Here is a 26,292-nt window from a genome sequence, read left to right as displayed (position 1 = left end):
ACCCTAGTTAGAAGAGTAGTTGTCGGTCTTCTTTCTCTTGCTCCGGTGGTTGGTGGTTATCACCACCACCGGGAGCGGGTAAGACTCTGGGGAAAGAGGCTCTCAAAGCTCTTTACCGCCGGCTTTCTGTCTCCGGGAAGGGATGGTTCTTCTAACATCTCTATTGTCGGCTTTGTGTCTCTAGGAATGATGATTTTTCTAGCATCTCGATCACCGGAACTTATGTTCTTGTGTGGTGAATTAATATTAGTTTGAAGTCGTGGGAATACTGCTTTTGTTTGGTTCTTGTTGTTTCAGTCATTTCGTCGCATCCTAAGTTAGCTTTTTGGGTTCGTTTTTTGTGATTTATGTTCGCTGTGGAGGTATCTACTAGACTTTATCTTGGACTTTTGTAGTTTTGGGAGATGGTTTCTAGACGAAGCAGTTAATTTGACCTTCAGTTTTTCTCTTGCGAGGAGGTGGGTAGTCTTTGTTCTGTAAGTCACTTGGCTGCCTTGCGAGTGTCCGTGTGTAAGAGCTGGTGGTCTTCTTTGACGTTTTCCCAAGTAGCGTTTCAAGGTCTTTTGTCCTTGTATCTTAGTTTTAGTGGTGGTTTCTGGTCATGCAAGTTTCACATGGATAGCAACTGCTGGAGTTGGTGTAGATTTGACCTCTCGATTGTTTCTGATGTTACTGGTTCTAATATGGCTTGGTGATATTCCCTTCAGGGTTGGGACTGCTCAAGACATTTGTTCTTTACATCAGTTCCATTGATATCGAATTCTTCTCGAAAGATGGAAGGAATAGATTTGTGGACATATATGGGTTTTAGGCTCAGTTTATGTCTTTATTTTATTTTGTTTGGTTTATATTTTTTGTCTTTGGTTTCTTATCGACAGCATGTATCTCAACTTTCTTCGAGTTAAAAAAAAAAAAAAACTTATGAAAAAATTGAAGAGATCGTTACCATCCAACTTTGAGTCAAATATTTTTACAGTGGTAGAAGTTCCTAATCTAGAAGAGATGGCCTTTGATGAAGATTCTTTAATTTTTTGAACTTAACAAGTCATACGAAGACAAAGGAAAAAAGGTAACAAAATTGGAATTGCTTTAAATGTTTCATCATTCGAAGATCTTATGGCAGTGCTGTCAAGATATTTTGTTGTCTACTGTATCACACATTAGATTAGATGGATTGATCAATTAAGACTATTGTGGTTAAAGATTTATTTAATTAGTTTAGTGAATGATTTTCCAAGAAAAATGTAATAAAAACTATATTTTTAGTGTGTTTAAGTTCACTCCTTTTTATTAACAATTGATGCGATTTTTTTTTTTAAAATATTTGTTTTTTGAACAAAAAAAAAGAAATATTTGTTTTTTCATGTTTACCTATGAAAATTTTAGTGAAATTTATAGTAATATTTGTAATTTGAGAAATTCCCTTAAATAATCTTTAGTTTATTTTCACAAAATAGTTTTCAAAGAAAAAAAATGATTAAATTTTTTTATTAAAGTATAAAATATATATTTATATTCATTAGGTTAATTGATATAGACTTAAGGTTTAGAGTTAAGGGGTGGATTTTGGGGACGAAGTTTCAAATTTCAAAAAATAAAAAGTAAATATAAAAAATTTCAAAATAGAAAAGCTATTTTGATCATTTTTAGGGCTATTTTGCGATAAAATAGACATAATTGCTTTTGTAATTTTGGATATGAGGGCAAGTTTAATAATGAGCGATTTGCATGGAAAATATACAAGCAAACGATCGAATCCGACCCGACCCGGTCTATTACGGTGGAATTAGACCGCCATGGCCACATGGATTGGAAGAGTTGCAGGAAGGTTCGTCCTCATGCCACTAAACGACACCGTTTTGTGATCGAATCAATAAACGTTGATTGCCTTGTTAAGTGGATCCTGTTTGAGATCAGATTGAGAGAGACAGAGAGAGAGATCTCTCCACAAATTCCGCAAAGTTTATTTTTCCTTTGTCGGATTCAAGAAGAGAGACTCACGTAGATGGCTACCACCGTGGTCCTCGATATGTTACCAGCGGCTCTCCTAGAGACAATCATGACGAAACTGGACGTGGCGTCTCTATGCTCGTTGGCCTCAACTTGCAAAACACTCAAAAGCTGCGTCACTCGTGTCCTCACTTTCGCTCCCAACTTCCATCTCTTCGTCAGTCTCTCTCCCTACTTCAAACTCATATTGATTCTAAAGGGTTTCATTGGATTTGGATTTGTAGTAATAAATAAAGTTTGATTCTCTTTTTTCTTTCAGAATGTTTCACTGTCAATTGAAACGGTTAGACCGTTGTTGTATCAGAATCAGAAACTCTCAAGCCTTAAGCTTGACTGTGGACGCCTCGGGAACTCAGCCATCGACATACTCGCACGTCCTTCTCTCAGGGAGATCTCTCTTCACAACTGTCGTGATTTCAGTGGAGATCTCATCTCTCAAATCGGAAGGAAATGCAAACATCTAAGGTCTGTCTGTTTGGGTTCTGTAGCAGAGAAAGTTGGTCGAACCATTACCCCTGCTGCTCTCGAAGATCTGCTCAACGGTTGCTCCCATTTAGAGGTCTTATCACTCATGTTTGACCTCTCACTATACTTACGTCCTGCTGATGCTCGCATTTTCGGGTTGGTCTCTGATAAACTCACCCATCTCGAGCTCGGACACATCTCCTCAAGGATGATCACTCACCTCCTCCTCACATCAACCGAAACGTTTCAAAACCTCCAGCAGCTGCGCCTCTCCCTTGACTGTATCACCGACGCTGTGGTCAAGGCAATATCTAAATCTCTCACCTCGCTGATAGATTTGGACCTGAGAGACGCGCCTCTCGAGGATCCGAGGCAACCGTCAGACCTCACTGATTTCGGACTCCAGGAGATCAACCAGAACGGCGGCAAGCTGAAGCGCCTCTCTCTCATCCGTAGCCAGGAGTTTCACTCCGCTTACTTCCGCCGAGTCAGCGACCAAGGGATGCTGTTTCTCGCAGGCAAATGCTCGCGGATGGAGAGCATTTGCCTAGGCGGGTTCTGCCGTGTGACGGACGCTGGTTTCAAGACTATTCTCCACTCGTGTGCTGGCCTCTCCAGGTTCAGCGTCTACCACGGACCCAAACTGACCGATCTTGTTTTCCACGACGTCTTGGCGACGGCTCTGACGCTCAGCCACGTCAGCCTGAGGAGGTGCCACCTCCTCACGGATCACGCGGTTCGAAAGCTGGCGTCGAATCTGAACCTGGAGAGTCTTGATCTGAGAGGGTGCAGAAACATAAGGGACGAGGCGTTGCGAGCCGTCTCGCAGCTAACGAAACTAAAGGTTTTGCTTCTTGATGGCACTGACGTGAGCGACACGGGGCTCTCTTACCTTAAAGAAGGAGTTTGGGAGTCTCTGGTTTCTCTCTCTGTGAGAGGATGCAGAAACTTAACAGACAATTTCATGACTGTTTTATTCGATGGATCCTCGAAGCTAGCGCTACGCGAGCTCGACGTGTCGAATCTCCCTAACCTGACAGATGCTGCGGTTTTCGCTCTGGCGAAATCAGGAGCTCCGATCACGAGACTCCAGCTGAGAGAGTGCAGGCTGATAGGCGATCCCTCGGTCATGGCTCTCGCGTCTACGCGGGTGTACGAAGACGGGTGTCCTGGAAGCAGCTTGTGTTTGTTGGATCTTTACGACTGTGGTGGCATCACTCAGCTCTCGTTCAAATGGCTGAAGAAACCCTTCTTCCCGAGGCTCAAATGGTTAGGGATCACCGGAAGCGTGAACAGAGATATCGTGGATGCTTTGGGGAGGAGACGGCCGAATTTGAAGGTGTCTTGCCGGGGAGAAGAGCTTGGGATTGATGGGGAGGACGACTGGGACTCTGCGGACATACAACAACAACACATGGAAGGAGAAGAAGATGAGCTTCAACAGTGGATTCTTGGAGATGAAGGTGATGATGATGTTGAGATGGAGGATGAGAGTGATGATGAAGCAAGTGAAGAAGGGGGAGAAGAAGAAGAAGACTGATAATACTGAAAACTATACGTTTATAAAAGGTATGTATGCAATCTTGTAGTCTTATAAGGTATACGTTTAAAATCAAACTTACTTCTGTTTAAAATATACGTTTCATATTTTGCCACTTGCTGGTAGTATTTTTCTGAATTTTTTTTTTTTTTGTTGTGGTTGCTAATCATCGCATCTTTCTTAAAACTTTTGTATTGTTCATTTGAATAAAGATTATCAATTTATTGAAGTTGGTGCAATTGAAGACTTCTTCACTCCCACGATTTGAATCTCTTAAACAAACTATAAGAGATTATTATTTATTTATTTGTTGATAATAAAGTTCATAATAACAATTCGAGTATTTATGGGGCCAGAAAATAACTGAATGTCAAGCTAAGGATATAAATACATCTAAGGAAGCAATCAACAGGTACTGCGATTGCACTCCTGAATGCAGATGCCGGTGTACCAGAAACTGTAAGTGATGGTGCTGCATTGACTAATGTTGTGATCGATCCAGCAACGGCTTGCGTTGGCGATGATAAGACGGCTGCAGTGGGTGGATCAAGCCCTGTTAGTGTCGGTGCTGAAAAGGCTACAGATGTGGTTGGACATCTATTGGCTGAGTTGCAAGGGTCTTCCTGGTTTCCCGGAATCCCAACACGTTGATAATTCATTTGAGAAACACTATGACTCACTGGCTGCTCGGGTGCCTCTCACAAACGTACGTAGAAGATACACTGCTGATGTCATGATTGAGACTAGAAATACATCAGCCTTGAGTACAGCAACTAAGACCTTTCCAATCACACATCCTTGATTGCGAGGCAACGCCATTGGTACGAGGACGGGTTGGAAACATCAACATATGTTTTAAGTTCGATTTACTTGCTATACAAAAGCAGGTCACATTGTTTTGAATACTTACACGGATATGGAATCCTGCGTATAGCCCGAAAAAGGTTTATCCATGAGTTACACTTTCTTTTGGAATTAGTTCTAAACTTTCTAAAGCTCGGAATACCCCATGTTAATCAAAAGAAAAAAAACGACATAGAAGCAGACTTTTAAAAAATTGGTTCTTGGTTCCTGGTTCCTGGTTCCGTTTGGTTCAACAAGCAGCAACCGATTGGTTTGGTAAGTGGCAACCAAATAACAATAAACTAGTACTAAGTAGTTAATTTACAGAGTATCGTAAGTAGTGGAAACCGAATAAATAATTTTTATAGTTTATTTACAGAAATACATATGTATAAAACAAATAAATATAAATGTTGTGAAATTGTGTCGCTAATTTGTACCATTTGTTTTACTAAACTGTTTTGGATTCTGCTAAGTATTAATTTCATGGAATTTTTGTTGTTGGATAAAGAAATACAACAAAAGTGAAGTTTTGTTGCTACTATACTATGACAAAACATTGTACAACTCATGGTCGAAGATAAAAGTTATTAGGGACTGACGAGAAAGATGACCAAATATGATTACACTTGTGCTCAGGAGGTCTGGCACTGGCAGTTCCTACACAATAGTGGCTGAAATGAGACTACTCGGAGAGATTTCATATGTAAACGCAAAGGCAAGTGTTGTAAACTGTAATTAGTATTGGCATAAATATAATAGAGGTAGATCAATAAAGCACAACAATACCAATCACAATTTTTTTCTCTTATTGGTAATCCACATGTCCAATAGTTCACACACGTTGAAGCACAACGCTTCTTATAACCTCCTTAGCTCTTTCGGCTCAGAAAATCTTAACCAAAACTGCTCAAAACGACATACTGTACCATGTTGCCAACGAAAAATAGAATCCACGAACTGTTTTTTTTCCCATGTTATAAGAAGCCCCACACAGATACAAACTCTCTAATGTTTCTCTCTCTCTCTCTTGTGACTCTTTTGCACTTCGTTTAATCTTGCAAAAGACAAATGGTGTCTCAGGCGCCTTCTTCTGCCTCAAAACTCTATTTGTTCTTTGCAATGAATAAGATAAGAGCAGATTTTTTTTTTATTCGAGACTAACCGGTGTACAATCAAATACTACACTTGATATCTCGCAAGCCTTTCTTTTACAGGAGGATCCAAAGCAGACCAACATTCCGCCCATGAGTTTCCAAGCATCTGAACCCAAAAAGATGAATTCAAAGACGTCAATCATTTGACATCAGATTAATCGCGAGCCGAGTGCTTTGAGATGATTAAAAAGCTATACTTGAATTCAGCACAACTTACTTGTTTATAGCCGTTCAGCACTTGGGAGACTTCGTTATTGACGTCCTCGGTTCTTATTTCCTGTGATAAAGAAAAGTTGTCAACCAACTTTTTAGTAAAGCAAGGAGAGTCTGCATTTGGTTTTTACTTCACTTACATGCCAGCTTGCAATGGCTTTGCATATGAAAACAAGTGAGCTGACACCTCCTGATGGATTCGCTTTTACCTGAAATTTTATGAGAACACTCGTAAAATAACAAACTTGATTTACATGTTTCAAACGCTAAGCAAAGAGTGGAGAGAAATACCACTGCACATAACCCTCTAAATGCATCTTCTTTCTCAAGGTCATCACGTACCCTGAAAAGAAAATATAATAAGAAACTGCTGTACGGCGCAGAAGTTGGGAGTGTAAAGACTCTAAATTCAAACCAAAAGGTTCACTAACATTGCCAATGCCAAGCACCATGGTTTCATGAAGTGCTCCATGTGAGGTGCAACGAGGTCTGGACGAATCCATGCTAGTCTACCGAGGGTAATTGCACTGTTCTCAACTAGTGATTTATTAACAGCCTGTCTCCCAAGAAAAAAAAATATAGGCATAGTCGTCAGATATAACAGTTGATAAGACTTGAATAATTAGGCTGCTGGAGTCACCTCTCCATGCTGAAGAATCAGGGCTAGGGAAGAGACAACGTTGGTCACAATTGGTGAAACTTCTTGGCGAACCTGAAACATTCAGTTCATATCATTCACACAGTCTGCCCTTAACCAAACACTTCGAGCTTCGATAGCAAAAATTAGTATTTTGGTATTACCTTGACCGCTAATTCTCCAATGGCCCAACAAGCATTATTTGCCACAGAAAGGTTTTCTCCAGATAGGTTTGTACTCTGTACAAATAATAGATATGATCAATACAAAAGAAATTGGTTTAGTCAAGAGTTAAACTTGAATACTAACCAGTTGCTGGCTTGCAACTTGAAGGAACTCAATCAGGCGGGGTTGTAGGTAGGCCGGGAATACCTGTCAGTAGTATCCAAACGGCATAAATACCACGAATATATGTAGCAGAAAGTATCAAAACTATAGCATATGATACCACATATCTACGGGTTATTCTCGTGTAAGACTTCCCCGGCTGATTAATTTTGTCAAAGGACACTGTATAATGTAAAAGTATATGCAGCTTACTCTTGCAAGATCACCCATGAGAGCAAAAGCACTTTGTCTGACATCAGGAGCTTCATCCATGCAACAGTTGAGAAGCAGATCCCTTAGATTACTTTGTGAAACCTGAAAAAGAGCAATGAAGTAAGAATATGCGGTTGTAAAAGTTGACTCTATTATACCAACGTCACTGATCCCAGCAGCTAAAAGAGTTATTCCCTGAATGGGAACACTTATGAATAAAAAATTGTTTGAGGAAAACATGGAGGAAAGTCAGTACCAGAGACTCTATCCCACTGCCAAGCCCTTCAGCAAGTCCAGAAAGTAAATCAAGAGAACAAACAATGAATTCTCTGTCGTACTGAGCCCCAGCAGAAGCAGGATCAACCTACATATACCACAAGCAAGCTTTCATTAAAAAAAAAGCGTGCAATAGTTATGTACATGCTTCGGTAAAATATGAATAACTGTTTCTATACTCAAGCTTTGTGATGATTATCTAGCTGAAGCAGTATAATAGGTAAACTGGAAAAGATAGTTCTAATTCACCAATTAGATGAAACGTAAATTCTGAATAAAACCTTAGCCATGTGTTGTAGTTTGATGATATCCATGCATCTTTGGAAAACAGGCTGAGCAAATGGAGCGAACCCTACACCTAAAGCCTGCAAGATGGAAACAAATTTGTTAGACATACAGTTCAGGCTTCAAACAGTCTAACACTCTGTCAACATGACATTGTCTGATGTTCACAATTGTTATATCTTACTATTAGTAGCAATTTCAGGCTTAACTAATAATCTTAATGAATGCCTCTTAGCTAACTAACAACCCATATTGCCTTTTCAGTGTTCTTAAGACTACCAAAACCTGGGTATCCTCACTGAATAATGATCTTAGATTCATTGGTGTAACATATTCACGACTTAACAGATATTTCGAAGGCCTTGACAAATAGCCCATACCTGAGAAATAGATGTGAAGCATTCCAGCAATGGAAATAGATCTTTATCTGAATCTGAAAGTTGTTGCCACTTTGCGACCAGTGGAGGCATCAGAATTTCAAGATAAGCAGGCTGCAGAAGGAAGAATATTAAGCAGGCAGGAACATTTATACCAGCACCAGTGTATGGAACAAAAAAATAGTCGTCAAGGAGCTCAAATTTACAAGAACATATTAACCTTAGACAAACCCAATCTTCATACCTTGTTCAACTCTTCTCTGACCGAATCTGCCAGTGTCCCAATAGCATCATATACAATTCTTAAGTTCCGCCTCTGGGATATGAAAAAATGTACAGTATGTTAGGTACGTATAGCAACAGTTGCTTGAAGTAGATAATAACCGACGTAGAGATCTATTCTGGCAAAGGATTAACCTGATACTTTCCAAAAGCGCACATTAGATGCTGCAGTATTATTCCCAGGTGTGGCACTAACTCTTCAGCAGCATCCTACATGTTCACAGAAAATAATTCACATGGTCAACAAACATCCAGAAATGATATCAAAACCCAAAGCCAATAGGTACCTCTTCAACAGTTGCAAAAGCTGAACAGGCAGCCTCCTGGACCCGCTTGTTTGAATCCAAGAGTCTGCGGAGAAGACCCATAAGAACTTTCTCAAACTGTTCATAACCCTTCGGATTGCCACATTCCTATAAAAGAAAAGGAGATGATCATCTAAAGATCGTGTGAAGCAGATGAAGCACGAAATCTCCTGTTCAAAGCATACCTGCATAAGATACTTGCCAAATCGAGAAAGCGTCCAGCAAGATATGCTTCGTATGAGAGGGAACTTATCATCTAAAAGAGGAAGAAGAAATGCTACGATCTGCAGAAATAAGGCACTAGCATATTGATCTACTTAAACTGGCGGGAGAAAAATGATAGATATGAGATTATGTAGATCAAAAACGAACTTGCCTCACACAAGTGAGGGTAAAGACCATTAAAGCAGCCTTCAGAAATAGCCCCGAGGGTCAAAACAGCAGCTTCCCTTTCTTTCCAGGTCTCGTCGCCAGAAGTTGATAATTTTGCCTACAGCATGGAAGACCAGGTTTAGTTTACTGTATTCATTTCCAAAGACTAAGAGGAATAACAATTACCTGAATAAGAGGCATGAGTGCCGGAAGGATCTCATCTCCAAATACATTAGAGAGAACGTCTATAGCTGCTGCACTGCACTTCCTTAAATTCCACACGTTAAACGAATCATCATCCTGTATTCGGAGAAAGTCATTAAAGAGAGATCTAAAGAATTACTGCAACATACGTAACATCTATACAAATACCAAATGACACTACAGGAAGTAGATCACGTACATCGTCATCAAAATCCTCTGATCCATGAAATCTCGATGTATGAAAACGAGGTTTCAAATCCTGTAGGGGAACCAAAATGAATGAAAACTCGAAAGAAATATTAATAAGAAAAAATCAAAGTCACAAGAACAAATAAATGCACCTGATCCCTGTCTGGTTGAGATTCATCTTCCTGCAGAAGTGAATATTTTTCATATGAGATATGATGTACAATTTTATCGAGTAAGGTGAAGAAACAAATAGAATCAACAGAAGAATAACCTCAGCATCCAAAAGCGACTCGTCGTCATCTGCATAAGCCATGTTTGAGAGCAACACCTAAAACAGATATATTTTACAAAAATTTCAAACTACACTCGCTGGGTAACGATTTATGTGCCCAAAAATATACTGAAGAAAGGAGAAGCATCAATATACTGGAATTAGGCGTGGCAGTAACTCTTTCAAGTTCTCTGACGGCAGCTGAGCATCACAGTATGCAGACCTGCCAAACAACAATATAGCTTTGAGAACAAATGAGGACAAAGATGGAATAAGCAGGCCAAAAAAGGGGAAAGGAACTGCAGAATATTACATTAAGACAAAAGCAGATATACAACCGTCATCTATACAGCAAAAAAAAGAGAAGAACATATTACCAAAATTCACATGCTTCGAGAGCCACTTCTTCGTCAGGGTCTTTGTTGACTTGTAGCATGTATTCCATTACATTCCTTAGGTGTGGCTGAAACAAAAGAAGAGGAAAGAAGCAATATCTAAGATGCAAGGTAGAAGAATAGCTCGAACTAAACATAAGAAGTACCTCCTAAAAGGCGACACCTAAGAGTAGCTCTAAAATAATGTATATGTTAAAACAATAACAACTAAAAATACCTCTATAGACGACGGAAGGACTTCCGTGAGCTGCACAAATGCTGCGCATACCTTTTAAGCATAAGAAGAGAAATTGTACATAAGCCAAATAACTTCGAAATGAGAAAAGATCTCACTGAATCCGAATGAATCATGTAACATAAGCTTAAAGAAGTCACGTACTAATTTTCTGACTTCTGCTACAGGATCATTGGCGAGGACAAACAACCCCTGAAGGTACTTATCCATGGAATTGTACAAAGCCTGCAAAACACAGATTGTTACAATCCAGTAATCCAGAGTCCTTTATAGGAATAAAAACGAAAAAAGAATATTATAAATAGTATTTCTTAATACTTACAGCAGGCATTATTATGACGTATTGGTTCACACAACCCAGGGCAAGCTTCCTCAGTGAAGCATGAGGAGACTGGAAAAACTGCTCAAACAAAGAAAAGCAAACAATCTTACAGCAACCAACCCAGCAGTAAGAAAGTAAATCAAACTAGAACCTAGAAAGTGCTACAACCGAGTTTAGAAACCGGTACACCAATACGGGATGTTCACCTGATATAGCCTGGGCAAGAAAATGTTGATAGGGCGTTCTGCTAAACCAGGCACTTCTGAATCCAACACATGTGGGATATCTTCACAAATCTGATCAACAAGAAATATTGATGTTACGATAACTTTGAACAACATTCCAATGATATCAAGAAGAAGAAGAACATACCTTTGACAATGCATCCATCGCACCATCCATGTGATTGAGATCATTGCTGTCTAAGCAAGTAACAAGAGCAGGGAAAAGCTCAGGCCAGCGAGAACCTTCCTCTATATTAACAATAACACTGATGATGGTTCCAACAGTCGTCCGTATGTTCCTATCGACTGCTCCAAGACAAGGGAGTAACTCCGACTTGATGTACTTCTGGTTTTCTTGAGACATGGATGGATATGCACCTTTCAGATTGTTTTTTAGAAGCAGTCCAGCAGCTTGACGAATCTCAATGGACTTACCCTGAATCAATCACACATCAGCTAGAGAATACAATGCATAACCTAGCTTGACTTGTCTTTCCACTACATCATATAAACGCAGCTTAGCATGAAAGCAAATCAGTATACAGAACACAGATTCTAAAGTTCTAGTCACGAGAACAAAAGGAAACTCAGGATCAGCTAAAGCTAAGCAGCAAAGAGAATCCGATAAGCAAACGAAACGAACGATCGGGACTCCAAAGGCCAATAAGTCTCCCACACAACTAGATTGAGTCAATAAGAGAAAAATATGGGACGAACCTGGGCGCGGACGAGGATGAAGACGAGATAGTTGTTGAAATCGGGGATTTGAGACAAGTGCTGAAGCTGCTTCCAAATCTGAGACTTGTCAACGACGGAGGAAGGTGAAATCTGCTGTTCGAGGAGAGTACAGATCTCGCCCAGGCCATCGTTTAGGGGCTGCCAGACAGTCGTCGTCGTCGTCGCCGCCATGAATGATTGTGGTGGCAAAAAAGGGTGAAATGTCTCACTCGTGTGACAAGGGGCAGACGAAAGAATATGATTGGAAACGACAGAGAAAGAACCAATTAACCAAAGAGGACGGACGCTGCTTTCCTTGGGTTTTAATGGGTTTTAAATTTTCTGTATATATGGGCTTTTTTAATTATTATTTTTTTAACAACTGGCTTTTTAATTAATTTATGTATTTGTTCTACAGTTTAAGATAATTTAAATTAAATTAACAGATTTTATGTTATTCAATTTCTTTTTAAAGAATCTATTACTAGTGAACTAATGATCTAAAAATCAAAGTTACAGTTATTGAAAATATTTAAATTAAATAAATTTTATTAAAGTTTTTTAATTAGAGTGAAAATGATTTATAGGATTTTTTATATAAATATAGATTTCATCGATGAAAAGGTTAATACTCCCTCCGTTTTATATTTATTGTCGTTTTAGCTTTTAAATTTTATTTTATTATAAGTGTTATTTTATATTTTCAAAGAAAATATTAAATGTTTTTCCAGTTTTTACATTTACTATTAGGTCATTAATTAATAAAATTAAACAAAATCTTATATTAAATAGGTTAAAATACAAAAATGTTAAGATATTAACAGATTTAAAACTTCTCTCTCTAGAAGAAAACCTCCGACCTCTTTCTAAAAAGAAGAAAGCTTCGCCGTGATTACAGTCACCAGCCGACGGGGTGGGCTACCTTAGCCACCGTCGGTCCGGTTCTCAGCCTCGCCTTTCCGTTTTCCTTTTCTTTAGCTTAGTACTTCTCTCGGATTGGTGTTAACCGATTTTTGGACTCCGGCGGCGCGCTTATCCTATGGTAGTCGTCCGGCTTTTGCTCTGGCGTCGTCGCCTTCTCTATGGTGTTGACGGCCGGCTTTCGGTGGTTCCCTGGCGTCTTCGAAGTCTTATCCAGGATGAGCTTTCAATTTCACTCGATGAGGCTCTCTGTGGAAGTGGTGGTGATGATGAAGTTGGATGCGTTGTTGACGCATGCCAAAAGAGTGGGCCGGTGAAGCGTTGTTCTTTTAACGGCGGTCTTTGGCCGGCGATATACAGCTGAGGGAATCCTATATCCCCGATATTGTCGTTGGAGGTGGGTTGTCGTCGGCGATGAGGGAGGAGCAGAGTTTCTCCGATTTGGTTCGTGTGGAAGACGGGAACCGGCGACCGGAAGTCTTCACCGGCGTTTTCCGATTTCGATGTGAAGATGAAAGGACGCGTGTCTTGTGTGGCGGTGGAGGTGGACACGTGGACAGATTCTCGCATTGATCTTGGACGCGTGTGGAATTTGGCGCCGCTTCTTTCCTCGATGGGTTTTTAGGCCCAAATGTTTAGTTTGCCTAGTATGGGCTTGTTTTTCTTGCCTTCGGGTTTGTATGGTTATTGGTAGTGGGCTTGTCCCAGTTGGGCATGTCCCTCTTAATAAAATATATAGATGGAAAAAAAAAGGTTAAAATACAAAATTTAATCATTTTTAATTTGTTTGAAAATAACTTAAACAACACTAGTAATGAAACGAATGAAGGATGTATTAGACAAGCTCTTGATCATTCATTATTTAGCTTGGAAGAGAAATCTCTTTTATTATGTTGTTTTTTTCTCCGACTATTAGCATATTCAATTTTGATTTTTTTATTCATTACTCTTAGAGCATCTATAATCATTAACACCATTTTACTGCCAAGACCACATTATTTTAATATACTTTCAATATTAAAAGTAAAATTTTCTCCAGCCATAACACTAAATTTTATATTAAACTATTTTTATAATATTATATGTATTAAAGTTCTTATTTATCATTTATTTAACTGTATGTTTTATTGATAAGATAAATGAATTGTGTTTTAGTGGGATGGATAGTGTTTTAATGTGGTAAATATTGTTACACCAAATTTTGTGTGAAATTTTAATGTTACATTGAATGGTATAAAATTACGCTAAAAATAGTGTTTTGGAGTTGGATTGAGTCGGAGATGGCCTAATAACACAATTGTCTTTGTACATGTTAACACACCTTAGTTTCTTGTGTTATTAAAAAGAAGATGGACGGATACATGATGAGTTGTGTTTTCGTGTTATCTTTCTGATTTTTGATACATCGGTGATAGAATATCTTATCAGGTAGAGCATGCGGTTTAATTTAATTCAACACAGAGAAACTTACAATGTCCAAAAAAAAACTTACCATGTCCAAGGGGTCTAGGCAAAATCAGAGGAAAGAGATCTTGGAGCTTGACTCTAGTTTGACTTTGTAAAATGACTTGTGTTAAGTGTGTAGCTTTATATTGATCATTACCTTGTTTGATGCCAAAGGTTTCGATATCTCGGTTATGTTATCCGGCTTGGAGTAATCGACTTAGTTAAGAGCATTGGTCGCTTTCTGATGATCATTCTCGTAAGGTGCGGCTGTGTTTCCTGAAAACTAAAGACGAGATTTTCTCAAGCTTTTGCGAATGGAAGAAGCAAGTTGAGAACCAAGCTGACAGGAAGGTCAAATATTTGCGTACTGACATATCATATGTAACCAAGCCTTTAATAAGATCTGTAGGAAGCAAGGCATCACAAAGCATCGTACTTGTACAGGAAAGCAAACATAATAAACCAAAATCAAACATAGAGCAAAGCATTGGCAACACCTACATTATATTATCTAAAACATTCACGGTTGACATTGTTCGGTAATGCTTAGAAAAATAGAAATATAGAATGCTCACAGAACTAGGGACAGCCAAATCCAAACAGCGGGAAAAGGGATTCTGAAGCAAGATACAAATTTTGTTGGGTACATGCAAAAAAAATCAAATCTTCTAAAATGTCTCAGTACAGGCTGAATCCAAAGAACTGGCTGACAATAATTGCCAATCCCAGTCCAATGGCCACAAGAGAAGACGCCCATGTTAGTTTCTCAGTGATCCTAGGAACCTTCTCCTTCAACGCCTCGCTACACGACCCTATAAACACCGTGTAGCTCCCCATAGCAATCACCGTCCCAAGCAAGAACATGATCAGAAACGCAGCACCTGCTACCCGAGAAGGAAGAGCCAGTGCAGGCAACACCATCATCAGAGCATCTGGTTGCAGCCCATGGACGATCCCCGTCGCAAACGTGGCAAACCCTATCTTTTTCTTCTTCGAGCTTTTCTCATTCGTCTCCCCATTCTCCAACGTAACCACACACGGTTCAGGGATCTCAGAAGCTTCTTTGATTCCCATAGCGCCAATCACGAGGAGGGTCAAGCCCACGACCCGCGTACCCCAAGTCCTTATGACCTCGATGTGGAGCCTATCCTTTAGAAGCAGAAACAGCAGACCAAAGATGAGCTGGCCAGCGTCGTGGCCACACCCCCAGAGTGCTCCAACCGCAGCACTCTCCATCCTCGTCCGTCCGATGGAGAGCGGAGCCAAAGCAGCGAGGTGATCAGGGCCAGAGAGCGTGTGCAAGCAACCAGCAAAGAAACCAGTCCACGCACTTGTCAGTATTTCGGTCCGGAGGCCACCAACAGCAGCGCCACTAGATTTAGCTGCGGCGGCTTGGAAGCTAGCGAAAGCAGGTGGCGCAACAATGGGGTTAAGCAAAAGTGCAACCACAGCAGAGATTAGTATGATTGTTCCAGCTGATAACGTCTGCAAACAAAAAAAAAAAAAACAAAGATTCGCATAAAGCTGTGACCTTTGAAGGTAAAGTAAAAAAAAAATAACTGAAACAATCCGCTGATCCTAGACTTCCTCTATTAACACTTTATTAAGCGACAAGACATGGACGAAGACAAGACCAAACTCATGGTTACTATAACCCAAAAACACCTTATTAAGGCCACGAGAAATCGATATAGACCAGAAGATGCATAGATATTAACGAGAATATGCTATTAATTACCTTTCTCGGCTCATAACTCCTCACGATCCGTTCGAGGAACCCTGGATTAGGTTTGGACTCGTCGGCTTTAGGAGAGGAAGACAAGAGGTTTGTAGCCTGATTTGATCCTGGAGACGCTGTCGGAGAAGGATTGTGGCGGGAGAGGCAGGAAATGGAGCTCACCCGGCGCGGGGAGGCAGAGGTGAGAGTGGGAGAGTCGAGACGGTGGACACGGAGGAGCAACGGAGGTGCTCTTAATTGGGATTTGGATGGGGTGAGTATGGAAGAAGAGGATGGTGGTTGAAGAAGCCTATCCATGGCGTCTACTTCTCTCTCTCGTCTGATGAGTTGCAAGGAAAAAGAGTTGTGAGAACTGGAAAAGGAAGAGAGAGAGAGAGACGGACAGACAGAGGGAGACTGTGCTCTCAATCGGTGAGGATAAACCTTTTTAAAAAGATTATTTTGTTGCTTCCTTTTAAATAAAACAATAGTATTCTTATAATGGTTAACTAGGATATAACCTGCGCCCTGCGCACACTGAAAATGTTCAAAAAGAAAATAGGAAACATTTTTTATAAAAAAAAAAATTAGCGAACATTACATATTTTATATGTGAAAATTGTTAAAATGGTATGAGCAATAATATATAGGGATTAACAATATTAGTAAAATAATATACCTTAGACTTTAAAGTATATGTTCCGGTCTTATGCTAAAATAGTTGGTTGTCACTGCATCTCTTTGAAAAAATAATGGTCCACTTATATATTGAAGCCATGCCAAATAGCAATGAGTGTATGCGATTATAAACATAAATACACGTGTCATAGACAGTCATAATTTTGGTGAGCAACACAGCTAACCAACAAATTATAATTAATACATTTGTCCAATTTCCATTATTAACGACCAAAATTTTAGCAAGTTTTTTTTTTGACGGAAAACGGCTATTCTATTACTCAAACAAATTTTAGCAAGTTTATATTTATTGTAGATCATCTTTTCATAATTTAAGAAATGCATAAATATCATGGTCAAGATTGATAAAATTATCCTCGAAATTATAGATATTTGGCTCAAATAATATCAATCACCCCCAAATCACTATAACTTTGGCTCCTAATTTTATATGCTTCCCATATTCCAAAACATGCAATAATGTTGTATGTGGTTCCTATTTTCGAAATTCGAAATGTTGAAAAAAGAGCACACATATATAAAAAAATGTATAATTAAAGAATATATAAAAGAATGTATAAGTAGATGTATACATATATGCATTTTTAGATATTTCATATTTCATATTTTGACCAAAATTTTAGCAAGTTTATATTTATTGTAGATCATCTTTTCATAATTTAGGAAATGCATTCGAAATTATAGATATTTTGCTCAAATAATATCAATCACTATAAATTTGGTTCATAATCTTATATGCTTCCCATATTCCAAAACATGCAATAATGTTGTATGTGGTTCCTATTTTTGAAATTCGAAATGTTGAAAAAAGAGCACACATATATAAAAGAATGTATAATTAAAAGAATATATAAAATAATGTATAAGTATATGTATACATATATGCATTTTTTACATATTTCATATTGCAAGTAAGCATACATACATATATATATATATATATATATATATATATATATATATATATATATATATATATATATACAAAAGAATGTATAAGTTCAAGAATATATAAAAAAATGTATAAGTCAAGAATATATAAAGAATTAATGTATAAGTTCAAGTATATATAAAAGAATATCAGTAAGGATAAAAAATATAAAAGAATGTATAAGTTCAAGAATATATAAAAGAATGTATAAGTTCAAGAATATATAAAAGAATGTATAAGTTCAAGAATATATAAAAGAATGTTAGTAAGGATAAAAAAAATATATAAAAGAATTTATAAGTTCAAGAATATATAAAGAATGTATAAGTTCAAGAATATATAAAAGAATGTCAGTAAGAATAAAAAATATATATAAAAGAATGTATAAGTTCAAAAATATATAAAAGAATGTATAAGTTATGTACACATATATGATAACAAAATCAGCAAAGCATGTGATAATTAGCATACAAAAAAAATATGATCCGTACATATGCAAAGGAAAAATGTAATAAAAAACTCAAAATGCATATGTGTCTTTGGACTCGACAACTCATTTTATATAACCTGTTTGCAATGCATATGTATCAAATAATATAAAGAAGGAGCCAAATAATATGTTGGGAATGAGAATATAACAAATATAATATGACCAATGGCATTATATGTAATTACTCTAGTAAATTAAAGATAATTTTAAATGATGGCTGAGGAGGATTGTGAAAGTGACACATAGGCATAATGGCAACATCGAAATTAGTTTACTTTTTAAAGGTTAAATTTTTAAAATGCTTCTGGATTAATAATAAAGGGATTACAATATTAACTTTAATGAATTAAATTTAGTATTAAAATACCATCATTAATATATTTTAGTTATTTTAAATATTTATTTCCAAATTATATTATTATCTAAAAGAGAATATATTTTATATAAATATATATTATACAAATTTCTTTTTATGTAACTCAAAATTAATATAAAAAGGAAATATCGTTTAAATATATCTATATAGTATTTTATATTTAATTCGCATAATTTAATCTTTAGAATGATTTTATCCTGCCAAAATTGTTTTATTTTTGTTTAGGTTTACAACTTCAATATATTCATGCTATGTCCAATGATGAATGTTAGAATTGGATTTGACTCTTCTGTATATGTTGTATTTTTTATTTTTCAAAACAAGTATAAATTAAAAAAATGTTAAAAGTCTCATATAAATTTTTGTTGTGAAATTTTAATTTTTTTTTATGTAATATGATACAATGATTATAAAACCATATGAATAAATAATTTTATTTATGTGTTTATGTTAATATATATCATTTAAATTAAACTATACATCATATGAAAATACATACTTATATTTTAAAATTTGCATTGAACATATATTGAAAAGTTAATATTTTAATTTTGAAATCTTCATTGTTTTTTAAATGATTATAAATTACTAAAACCACTAAAAATCTCATGTTAAACACACAATTCGTTGGTGTAAAATTTTGTTATACAATATGCAAATAATCATAAAATCATATGAGTAGAACCTCATTTAGTAAATATTCGTATTAAAAGTATACTATACATCTATGTTAATATCGTTTAAATTTAGTTATACATCATATACATAGATAAGATTGATTGTTTTGATATATTTACTCCAAAATGATTTTCGAACAAACAAGAGGGGTCGTTTAATTTATATGCGCACACCAATTTATTACATAATAGTAACTGATTTCTTAATTATTTAAAATATAATTATTATTTTATTTTCATAATATGCAAAAAACATAAAATAAGTAACAAATATAAAATATTTATTCTCCACAAGACGCATATCTTAACTTCAGTATGAATCTTTTTAATAATTTTAAATCTTAAATATTTCTAAATCTTATGCCAAAACAAAATAACAAAATGAGAATAAACTTCAAATCAATATTTATATCCAGCAATAACCAACATGAAATAAAATAACATAAAAAGATAAAAATAGTGAAAATAAATATGATTGGCACTTGAACGTAAAATTTTTATAACCAAAATTAATTTTTAAATTTCTAAATCATAATATAAAACCGAGCAGACATAGTTTCTCTGTAACTAATGCGATAAGTGATTTTTTGCCTTAAAATATTTTTAAAAAAATGAGATCAGCTCATCAGTAAACAAATTATGTAATTAACAAAAAAAAAGTTTTTAAAAAAATATTTATTATAATAATTTTTAAATTAGTAATACATAAACTAATAATTAGTTGTAAAAGGATTATTTCCGCATGTGCGGGAACAACACCTAGTATAAAATATATTAATAACATTAAATTTTTATGGAAACAATTTAGATTTTTCACCATTTATTCAGTTAATTAATTTCATAAACATTACCTATACTTAACTATGCCACACTTTTAGATTTTTCTTAAGATTTTGTGAAAATACTAATTTTGTTTTACAAGTTTTATTTCCTACAAATATAGCTATAGAAAAACCTATTATAATCACTAAACGCCATATAAATTATAAATATGAAATATCCAAAACCCTGAATTACATGAATTACCATATTTTCTAAACCAAAAAAACTAAAACCAAACCAAAAAATAACAAAATATTAATTTATATACATAATATAATTATAAATAAAAATATCCAAAAAACCCAAATTACATGAATAACCTGATTTTTTAAGTTTTACGGGTTTAACTCAGGTTTTTGTGTGGTTGTTTTTAGATGTTGGATTTAAACTTGAATTAAACCCAAACTATTCTAATTCGGTTCACTTTGGTCTTTCTGAAAAATAAAAACTCAAACCCAACATTACCTGAAACGATCTGATCTGAAAAATGTATTTTCTTAAACGGGGCACATCCTAAGCTTAATAATTTGGAAACTTAATAACTCGAACCGACATGAATCTAATACATGAATGTCCAGCACTATGAGACGTCAAAATAAATTACTCTCAGTTATAGATTTCAAAACTCAAATATTAAAACTCGAGACAAAAAAAATTACTTTTAATGAGCAAAAAAATTGAATCGAAAAGATCGAACCGAACCCAATCTGATAAACTAGTATCGAATTTGAATTGAAATTGATTAAATATTCGAATGGGTTCAAAATTTTGGTATTTAAAGAAACAAAATCGAACCCGATCCGAACCAAAGTATTTTGGGTATCCGAATGATCCGGAGTAGATTTATATGTCTAAATTTATTAACTATTTTTAGATTTATTGTATATATATTAAAATTTCAAAATATACAAGATACTTTTGATTTTTCCAAAATACTTGAAAATGTATCCAAATTGTCAAAGTAAATATCTAAAATAACTAAAGATACTCAAAGTACCAAAAATACTTAAATTATCTATTGATTAACTATCCAAATATTCAAATCAAACCAATATAAATGTTAAGTTTAAGTATTTTGACATATGATATTCAAATTTATATGTAATTTTATTATTTTTTATATATTTTGAGAAATTTAAAGTATATTAATGAATTTTAAAATAATTTAAATGGTTTATCCGAACCGGCGAAAATCTGAATCAAACTCGAACCGAGATTTAGAAATATTCGAATGAGACTGAAATCGTTGTCATCGAAAACGAGAAACCCAAATAGATCCGAGCCGAACCCGAACGAATAGTCGAACGCTCATCCCTAACTTTTAAGTAGAAAATTTTAGTCAAAATGTTATTCCGTGCTTTCAAATCGCATATCAAAATCTAAGATCAAAATCTAGTGTATACCTTAGTTTGTGTACAGGAAAAAAAAATAATCCACATATTTCAGAGAGAAAAGAAAACATAATTGGGTACCTGTCCAAAAGTTCCATCTTTCTTCCTCTCTCACCTACCAAATTTATTATTTTATTAATTTTCTTCATTTCAATCCCAGTTTGTCTGATTACCTTTCATTTCTTCGGGATCGCGTTTTTGTAATTGATCAAGACTCCAGTTGGCTCACCCGTAGAAGTGTTCCAGCATTAACAGATTAAAAAAAATCACAGTAAGTCTTCAATTTTCATTCATATTTTCGATCCTGCAGATCTCTTCAGTTGCAATCAAAAAGAGGAATATGAATCGTATCACCATGCTCTGTATCAGTATTGTTCTTGACTTTTTGACTTACCTAGTGTTTTTTTATATTCCAATCTTTTCTTCTGAAAACCGCATTTTACATATTCTTTTGAATAATCATTTACTTCCTCTAAGGACATGGTTTAGAGTCAAATATGGCTAATCATGTCACTCATCATCAAATTCGAACGTTTGTGATAGGAAATCCATATAGTTTTTATGTTGAACAGTCTCCTAATGTGGTATATAAGCTAAGATTCAGATATGTTTGCTTGTCTTGCTCACAGAGCCACAGATTGTTTCTTTCAAAAAGCACCAAACCCTATTTACATCAGACATGTCTTCGAACAATGACGGTAAGCTCCAACATGTGCTTATCAAACATTCTTTTGTCAATGTTCTCATAGGTTCTTCACTCATTTTTCTTGTGTACCATAGTAACAGGCAAAGTCATTGTGATTATGGGCGTAAGCGGAGCAGGCAAATCGTACGTTTTTTTTTCTTTCTGTTAATTCGTACTAGATTGAGAGTCTGAAGAAAAGATCTAGACGTTTATGGCATTGTTTATTTCATTTTGCTAGTACCATAGGAAAGATGTTGGGAACAGCACTGTCTTGTGATTTTCTTGACGCTGATGATTTCCACTCTTCACTAAACAGAGGTAAAAGATCAAAAGTATTTTGACAAAACAGAGTTTTCATGTGTTAATTAACACCATGCTCATGGTTCAACCAGAGAAGATGCGCCAAGGCATTGCTCTCTCAGATGAAGACCGGATGCCATGGCTCCAAAAAATACAAGAGAGTTTGCGAGAGCGTTTGCTCGATGGACAAACCGTTGTTCTCGCGTGCTCTTCGTTGAGAAAACAGTATAGAGAAATCTTGAGAGGCTCTGACCCTGATTACAGACCTGGAAGCTATTATAGTTGCAAGGTGAAGTTTGTGCTACTGGAAGGTAATGCAGAGGTGATCGCTGCTCGGTTACAGAAGAGAGCTTCAGAGGGAGAACATTTCATGCCTCTCACTCTTCTCCAGTCTCAGTTTGATCTGCTTGAAGCTGATGACTGTGAAAAGATATTCAAAGTCAGTGTGGTTCTCAGTCCTGAAGTTATAGTTAATTCAGTCCTTGAAATGGTGATTTGAACTCTTGAGAAAAGATTTTTACAAACTTATCGGCCCATTGTTTATTAATATTCATCTTTGTATTCAACATGTACTACCTGATTAATAACTTTTTAAAAAAATTATCATTGCATGGACTTATTTTCGGCAAGGAAAGTAACAGAAGAATGGAGTTCTGCATTATACACAGTCCCTACTACTCAGGAGCATCAGACACATATGTTCCTAATATCAAATTGGAGGAAACTCACCAGAGAACTATATGAAGTGTAACTATGATGGAGGTTGGTCTAATAGTGAAACCATATTGGATCTTCAGGGATTCGAATGGTTCGCTTCAAGGGGCAGGACAGATTACACATGGCAATTTAACAGTCTTAAGAATCAGTACTACTAGCACTGGTTTTTTGCTTTGCAAATTGCAATGTGCATTGATCAAAGGTTACAAGAACGTTATTTTTGAAGGAGATAGTAAACAAACTTCATGATTTGGTTACGCATAAGAAGCATAACATCAGACTAAACAACTGGATAAAGGAGACTAGTATATCTGAATAAGGAAGACCAGGTCAATTCTACCATCTAGACCTGGGCACAATATTAGTAACCCGTAATCTGAACCGAACCCAAACTGGAAAAGCTGATATGTGCCCCATGTAAAAAATATCCGGATGAGTCTTGTAAAGTGCTATAAAACATATAGATTCTGAAGTATTATTAATAGAACCCGTGAAATAGAAATATCTATTCGAAGAAACCGATCTGAATGTCTAAATTAATATACATATATAAATATTTGAAACATAAATATGTATTTAAATATTCAGTTTCATATTTATTGTGATATGATATCTAATAATAAATATCTAAAACTTAAATAAGTATTTTAAATACTCAGTTATATATAAATTTATATATTTTTATGTTTTGTTTCTAAAATTTTTATCTTACTTTGAGTAATATCCAAACCGATCCAATATAACCTAAACTCCGAACGATAAATAATTACTTTATAGATTTTAGGATGTGATACAAATTAAAACCAAAACCGATGTGTTATATCCGAAATCAACAATGTATTTATAAATTTACTAGAATGAAATCTAGAGTATGATATAAATTAGAATCGAAATCCGAAATATCCGACCCGAACACCAACCGCGAACACCCAAGACTACTCTACCAACTACATTAGTATGTCATTACAAGAAAAAAGGCAATAATAAACTTAGAGCAGAAGAAATTCTATATCAAATAATTGTCATTCGGCAAAAATTGAACTCGGAAGATATCAATCATTATTGTTCATATTGCAATTTTACAAACTTGATGAATGGGTCCCGACTAATGAAACCCCATAAATTCATTACTCGAAACAAAACGGCACATCGTTCATTTGTAGAAAGCTCAAACAACTCGCATGTACGTAGTAGAGCGCCAGTCTATCCGCGTCTCTTTGGCGGGAAAATAGAACAGAGAAAACCCTCAAGAGAGAGAGAGCGAGAGAGAGAAGTGTAGATTCTAGATTGAGAGAAGAGAGAGAGATGGCAGACGAAGGTAAAGACGAGGCGGGAATGGATCAGGTAGAGGAGGATTTCTCAATATGGAAGAAGAACACACCATTCCTCTACGATCTTATGATCTCCAACCCTCTCGAATGGCCCTCTCTCACCGTCCACTGGGTCCCATCCCCTCCGTCTCCTTACGCCGCGGATCCTTACTTCGGCGTCCACAAGCTCATCCTCGGAACCCACACTTCCGGCGACGCTCAAGATTTCCTCATGGTCGCCGACGCCGTCATCCCAACTCCCGACGCCGAGCCTGGGCTAGGCGGCACAAATCAAGATCCCATCGTCCCTAAGGTATCTAGATTCCCTCACATGTTATGTTCTCTGCGCACCACGTGTTCGATGAAATTACTAGCTGAGCATTGTTCTATGCGCACCACGTGTTCGATGAAGTTACTAGCTGAGCATTGTTTTATGCTCACCACGTGTTCGATGAAATTACTGTGTTGTTTTTTTTTTGTTGTAGGTGGAGATTAGGCAGAGAATACGTGTCGATGGAGAAGTGAACAGAGCGCGGTGCATGCCTCAGAAGCCAACTCTCGTCGGCGCGAAGACAAGTGGGTGTGAGGTGTTTCTGTTTGATTACGCCAAACATGCTTCGAAGCCTTCTCAGACGAGTGATTGCGATCCTGACCTGAGGCTGCTTGGACACGACATGGAAGGGTATGGATTGTCTTGGAGTCCCTTCAAAGAAGGTTATCTTCTGAGTGGTTCGCAGGACAAGAAGATATGCCTTTGGGATGTTTCAGCTACACCGCAAGATAAGGTTCTGAATGCAATGTTTGTGTATGAGGTAAGGTTCAATAATACCATTTGCTCCTGTTTTCTTCAATAAGACTGTGATTTTTGTGCTTTCTAAGTTTACTTCTCTCATGTTATGTTTTTTAGGGACATGAATGCGCTGTGGAAGATGTAGCGTGGCACATGAAGAACGAGAACCTTTTTGGTTCTGCTGGTGATGATGGTCGATTGGTGATATGGGACACACGGACAAACCAAATGCAACACCAAGTCAAAGTTCACGAGAAAGAGGTGAAAAACCCATTTTTAGTATATAATGACTGAGTGAGAATTTTAAAGTGGCAAGCTTGCATGTTCTGTAGTGATGGTTGCCAAATGTCATGCTTAGTTTGAATTCTATGTGACTATGCTTTATTGTGTGTTCGCAGGTGAACTATTTGTCTTTCAATCCGTTCAACGAATGGGTTTTAGCAACAGCTTCGTCAGACTCAACTGTTGCCTTGTTTGACCTCCGGAAGCTGAATGTCCCATTGCACGTCTTGAGCAGCCACGAGTATGTTCTTTTACATTTTTGTTATATTATTGTGTTAGAACCAAAGGTTTATAGATGTGTGCTGTGAAAATTCACCATTTAAATGAAAATTCTGAATACAGGGGAGAGGTTTTCCAAGTGGAGTGGGATCCTAACCATGAAACAGTGCTTGCATCTTCCGGTGAAGACAGAAGGCTGATGGTCTGGGACCTGAACAGGTAATTAACTCTGTATATAGAACCTTTTATTCTGAAGATTGGTCAACGTTGAGCAAGGCGTCTTCTGTTTTGACAGGGTTGGGGAAGAGCAGCTTGAGATAGAGTTGGATGCAGAAGATGGTCCACCAGAGTTGCTCTTTTCTCACGGTGGCCACAAGGCTAAGATATCAGATTTTGCTTGGAACAAAAACGAGCCTTGGGTCATTGCAAGTGTAGCAGAAGACAACAGTCTACAGGTCTGGCAAATGGCGGAAAGCATCTATCGAGATGAAGATGAAGATGAGATCGATGAGGACATTAAACAGTCATGAAAAATTAAGAAAAAATTTGGTCTTTGTCTGTATTATGACCAGCATGACTTCTCTGTTTGGTGATGTTACCATGTTTGGATTTTGTTGATTTCTTATGAATTCTCCATATGGCAAAATTGTACTCTCTGGC

At 36.6% G+C, this 26,292-nt stretch overlaps 5 protein-coding genes across 6 annotated transcripts; 3 read left to right on the top strand and 2 right to left on the bottom strand.

Moving 5' to 3' along the window:
- Positions 1–1,705: 1,705 nt before the first annotated feature.
- On the top strand, positions 1,706–4,244 carry LOC108827485 (F-box/LRR-repeat protein 10). The gene is made up of 2 exons (XM_056995341.1): positions 1,706–2,167; positions 2,270–4,244. The coding sequence occupies exons 1-2, from the start codon at positions 2,006–2,008 to the stop codon at positions 4,013–4,015; spliced, it is 1,908 nt and encodes a 635-aa protein (XP_056851321.1). The 5' UTR covers positions 1,706–2,005; the 3' UTR covers positions 4,016–4,244.
- Positions 4,245–5,644: 1,400 nt separating this feature from the next.
- LOC108834908 (transportin-1) lies at positions 5,645–12,146 on the bottom strand. The gene is made up of 29 exons (XM_056995340.1): positions 11,860–12,146; positions 11,291–11,578; positions 11,125–11,214; positions 10,919–10,996; positions 10,741–10,821; positions 10,579–10,629; positions 10,344–10,429; positions 10,123–10,189; positions 9,967–10,023; positions 9,848–9,877; positions 9,706–9,765; positions 9,489–9,602; positions 9,307–9,420; positions 9,116–9,214; positions 8,913–9,038; positions 8,761–8,835; positions 8,588–8,659; positions 8,347–8,457; positions 7,963–8,046; positions 7,662–7,769; positions 7,406–7,507; positions 7,175–7,237; positions 7,030–7,104; positions 6,869–6,940; positions 6,660–6,784; positions 6,520–6,571; positions 6,369–6,437; positions 6,233–6,292; positions 5,645–6,121 (listed from the first exon to the last, which is right to left on the bottom strand). The coding sequence occupies exons 1-29, from the start codon at positions 12,049–12,051 to the stop codon at positions 6,041–6,043; spliced, it is 2,682 nt and encodes an 893-aa protein (XP_056851320.1). The 5' UTR covers positions 12,052–12,146; the 3' UTR covers positions 5,645–6,040.
- Positions 12,147–14,713: 2,567 nt separating this feature from the next.
- LOC108828297 (chloroplast protein FOR GROWTH AND FERTILITY 2) lies at positions 14,714–16,380 on the bottom strand. The gene is made up of 2 exons (XM_018601938.2): positions 15,965–16,380; positions 14,714–15,711 (listed from the first exon to the last, which is right to left on the bottom strand). The coding sequence occupies exons 1-2, from the start codon at positions 16,259–16,261 to the stop codon at positions 14,905–14,907; spliced, it is 1,104 nt and encodes a 367-aa protein (XP_018457440.1). The 5' UTR covers positions 16,262–16,380; the 3' UTR covers positions 14,714–14,904.
- Positions 16,381–21,382: 5,002 nt separating this feature from the next.
- LOC108824258 (gluconokinase) lies at positions 21,383–22,917 on the top strand. Of its 2 annotated transcripts, none has more exons than XM_018597645.2 (5): positions 21,383–21,600; positions 21,959–22,027; positions 22,116–22,158; positions 22,253–22,332; positions 22,407–22,917. In XM_018597645.2, the coding sequence occupies exons 2-5, from the start codon at positions 22,009–22,011 to the stop codon at positions 22,811–22,813; spliced, it is 549 nt and encodes a 182-aa protein (XP_018453147.2). In that variant the 5' UTR covers positions 21,383–21,600; positions 21,959–22,008; the 3' UTR covers positions 22,814–22,917. The 2 variants fall into 2 exon arrangements, with proteins under 2 accessions (XP_018453147.2, XP_018453144.2); XM_018597642.2 differs by having other exon boundaries at positions 22,110–22,158.
- Positions 22,918–24,205: 1,288 nt separating this feature from the next.
- LOC108828290 (WD-40 repeat-containing protein MSI2) lies at positions 24,206–26,281 on the top strand. Its single transcript, XM_018601928.2, has 6 exons — positions 24,206–24,654; positions 24,827–25,153; positions 25,249–25,392; positions 25,530–25,654; positions 25,756–25,851; positions 25,928–26,281. The coding sequence occupies exons 1-6, from the start codon at positions 24,337–24,339 to the stop codon at positions 26,160–26,162; spliced, it is 1,245 nt and encodes a 414-aa protein (XP_018457430.2). The 5' UTR covers positions 24,206–24,336; the 3' UTR covers positions 26,163–26,281.
- Positions 26,282–26,292: the final 11 nt, after the last annotated feature.

Source organism: Raphanus sativus, chromosome 9 (genome assembly GCF_000801105.2).
Source record: "Raphanus sativus cultivar WK10039 chromosome 9, ASM80110v3, whole genome shotgun sequence".
NCBI classification, from domain to species: Eukaryota; Viridiplantae; Streptophyta; class Magnoliopsida; order Brassicales; family Brassicaceae; genus Raphanus; species Raphanus sativus.
Note: the sequence above shows the minus strand (reverse complement) of the source record. Positions and strands in the feature narration are given on the sequence as shown.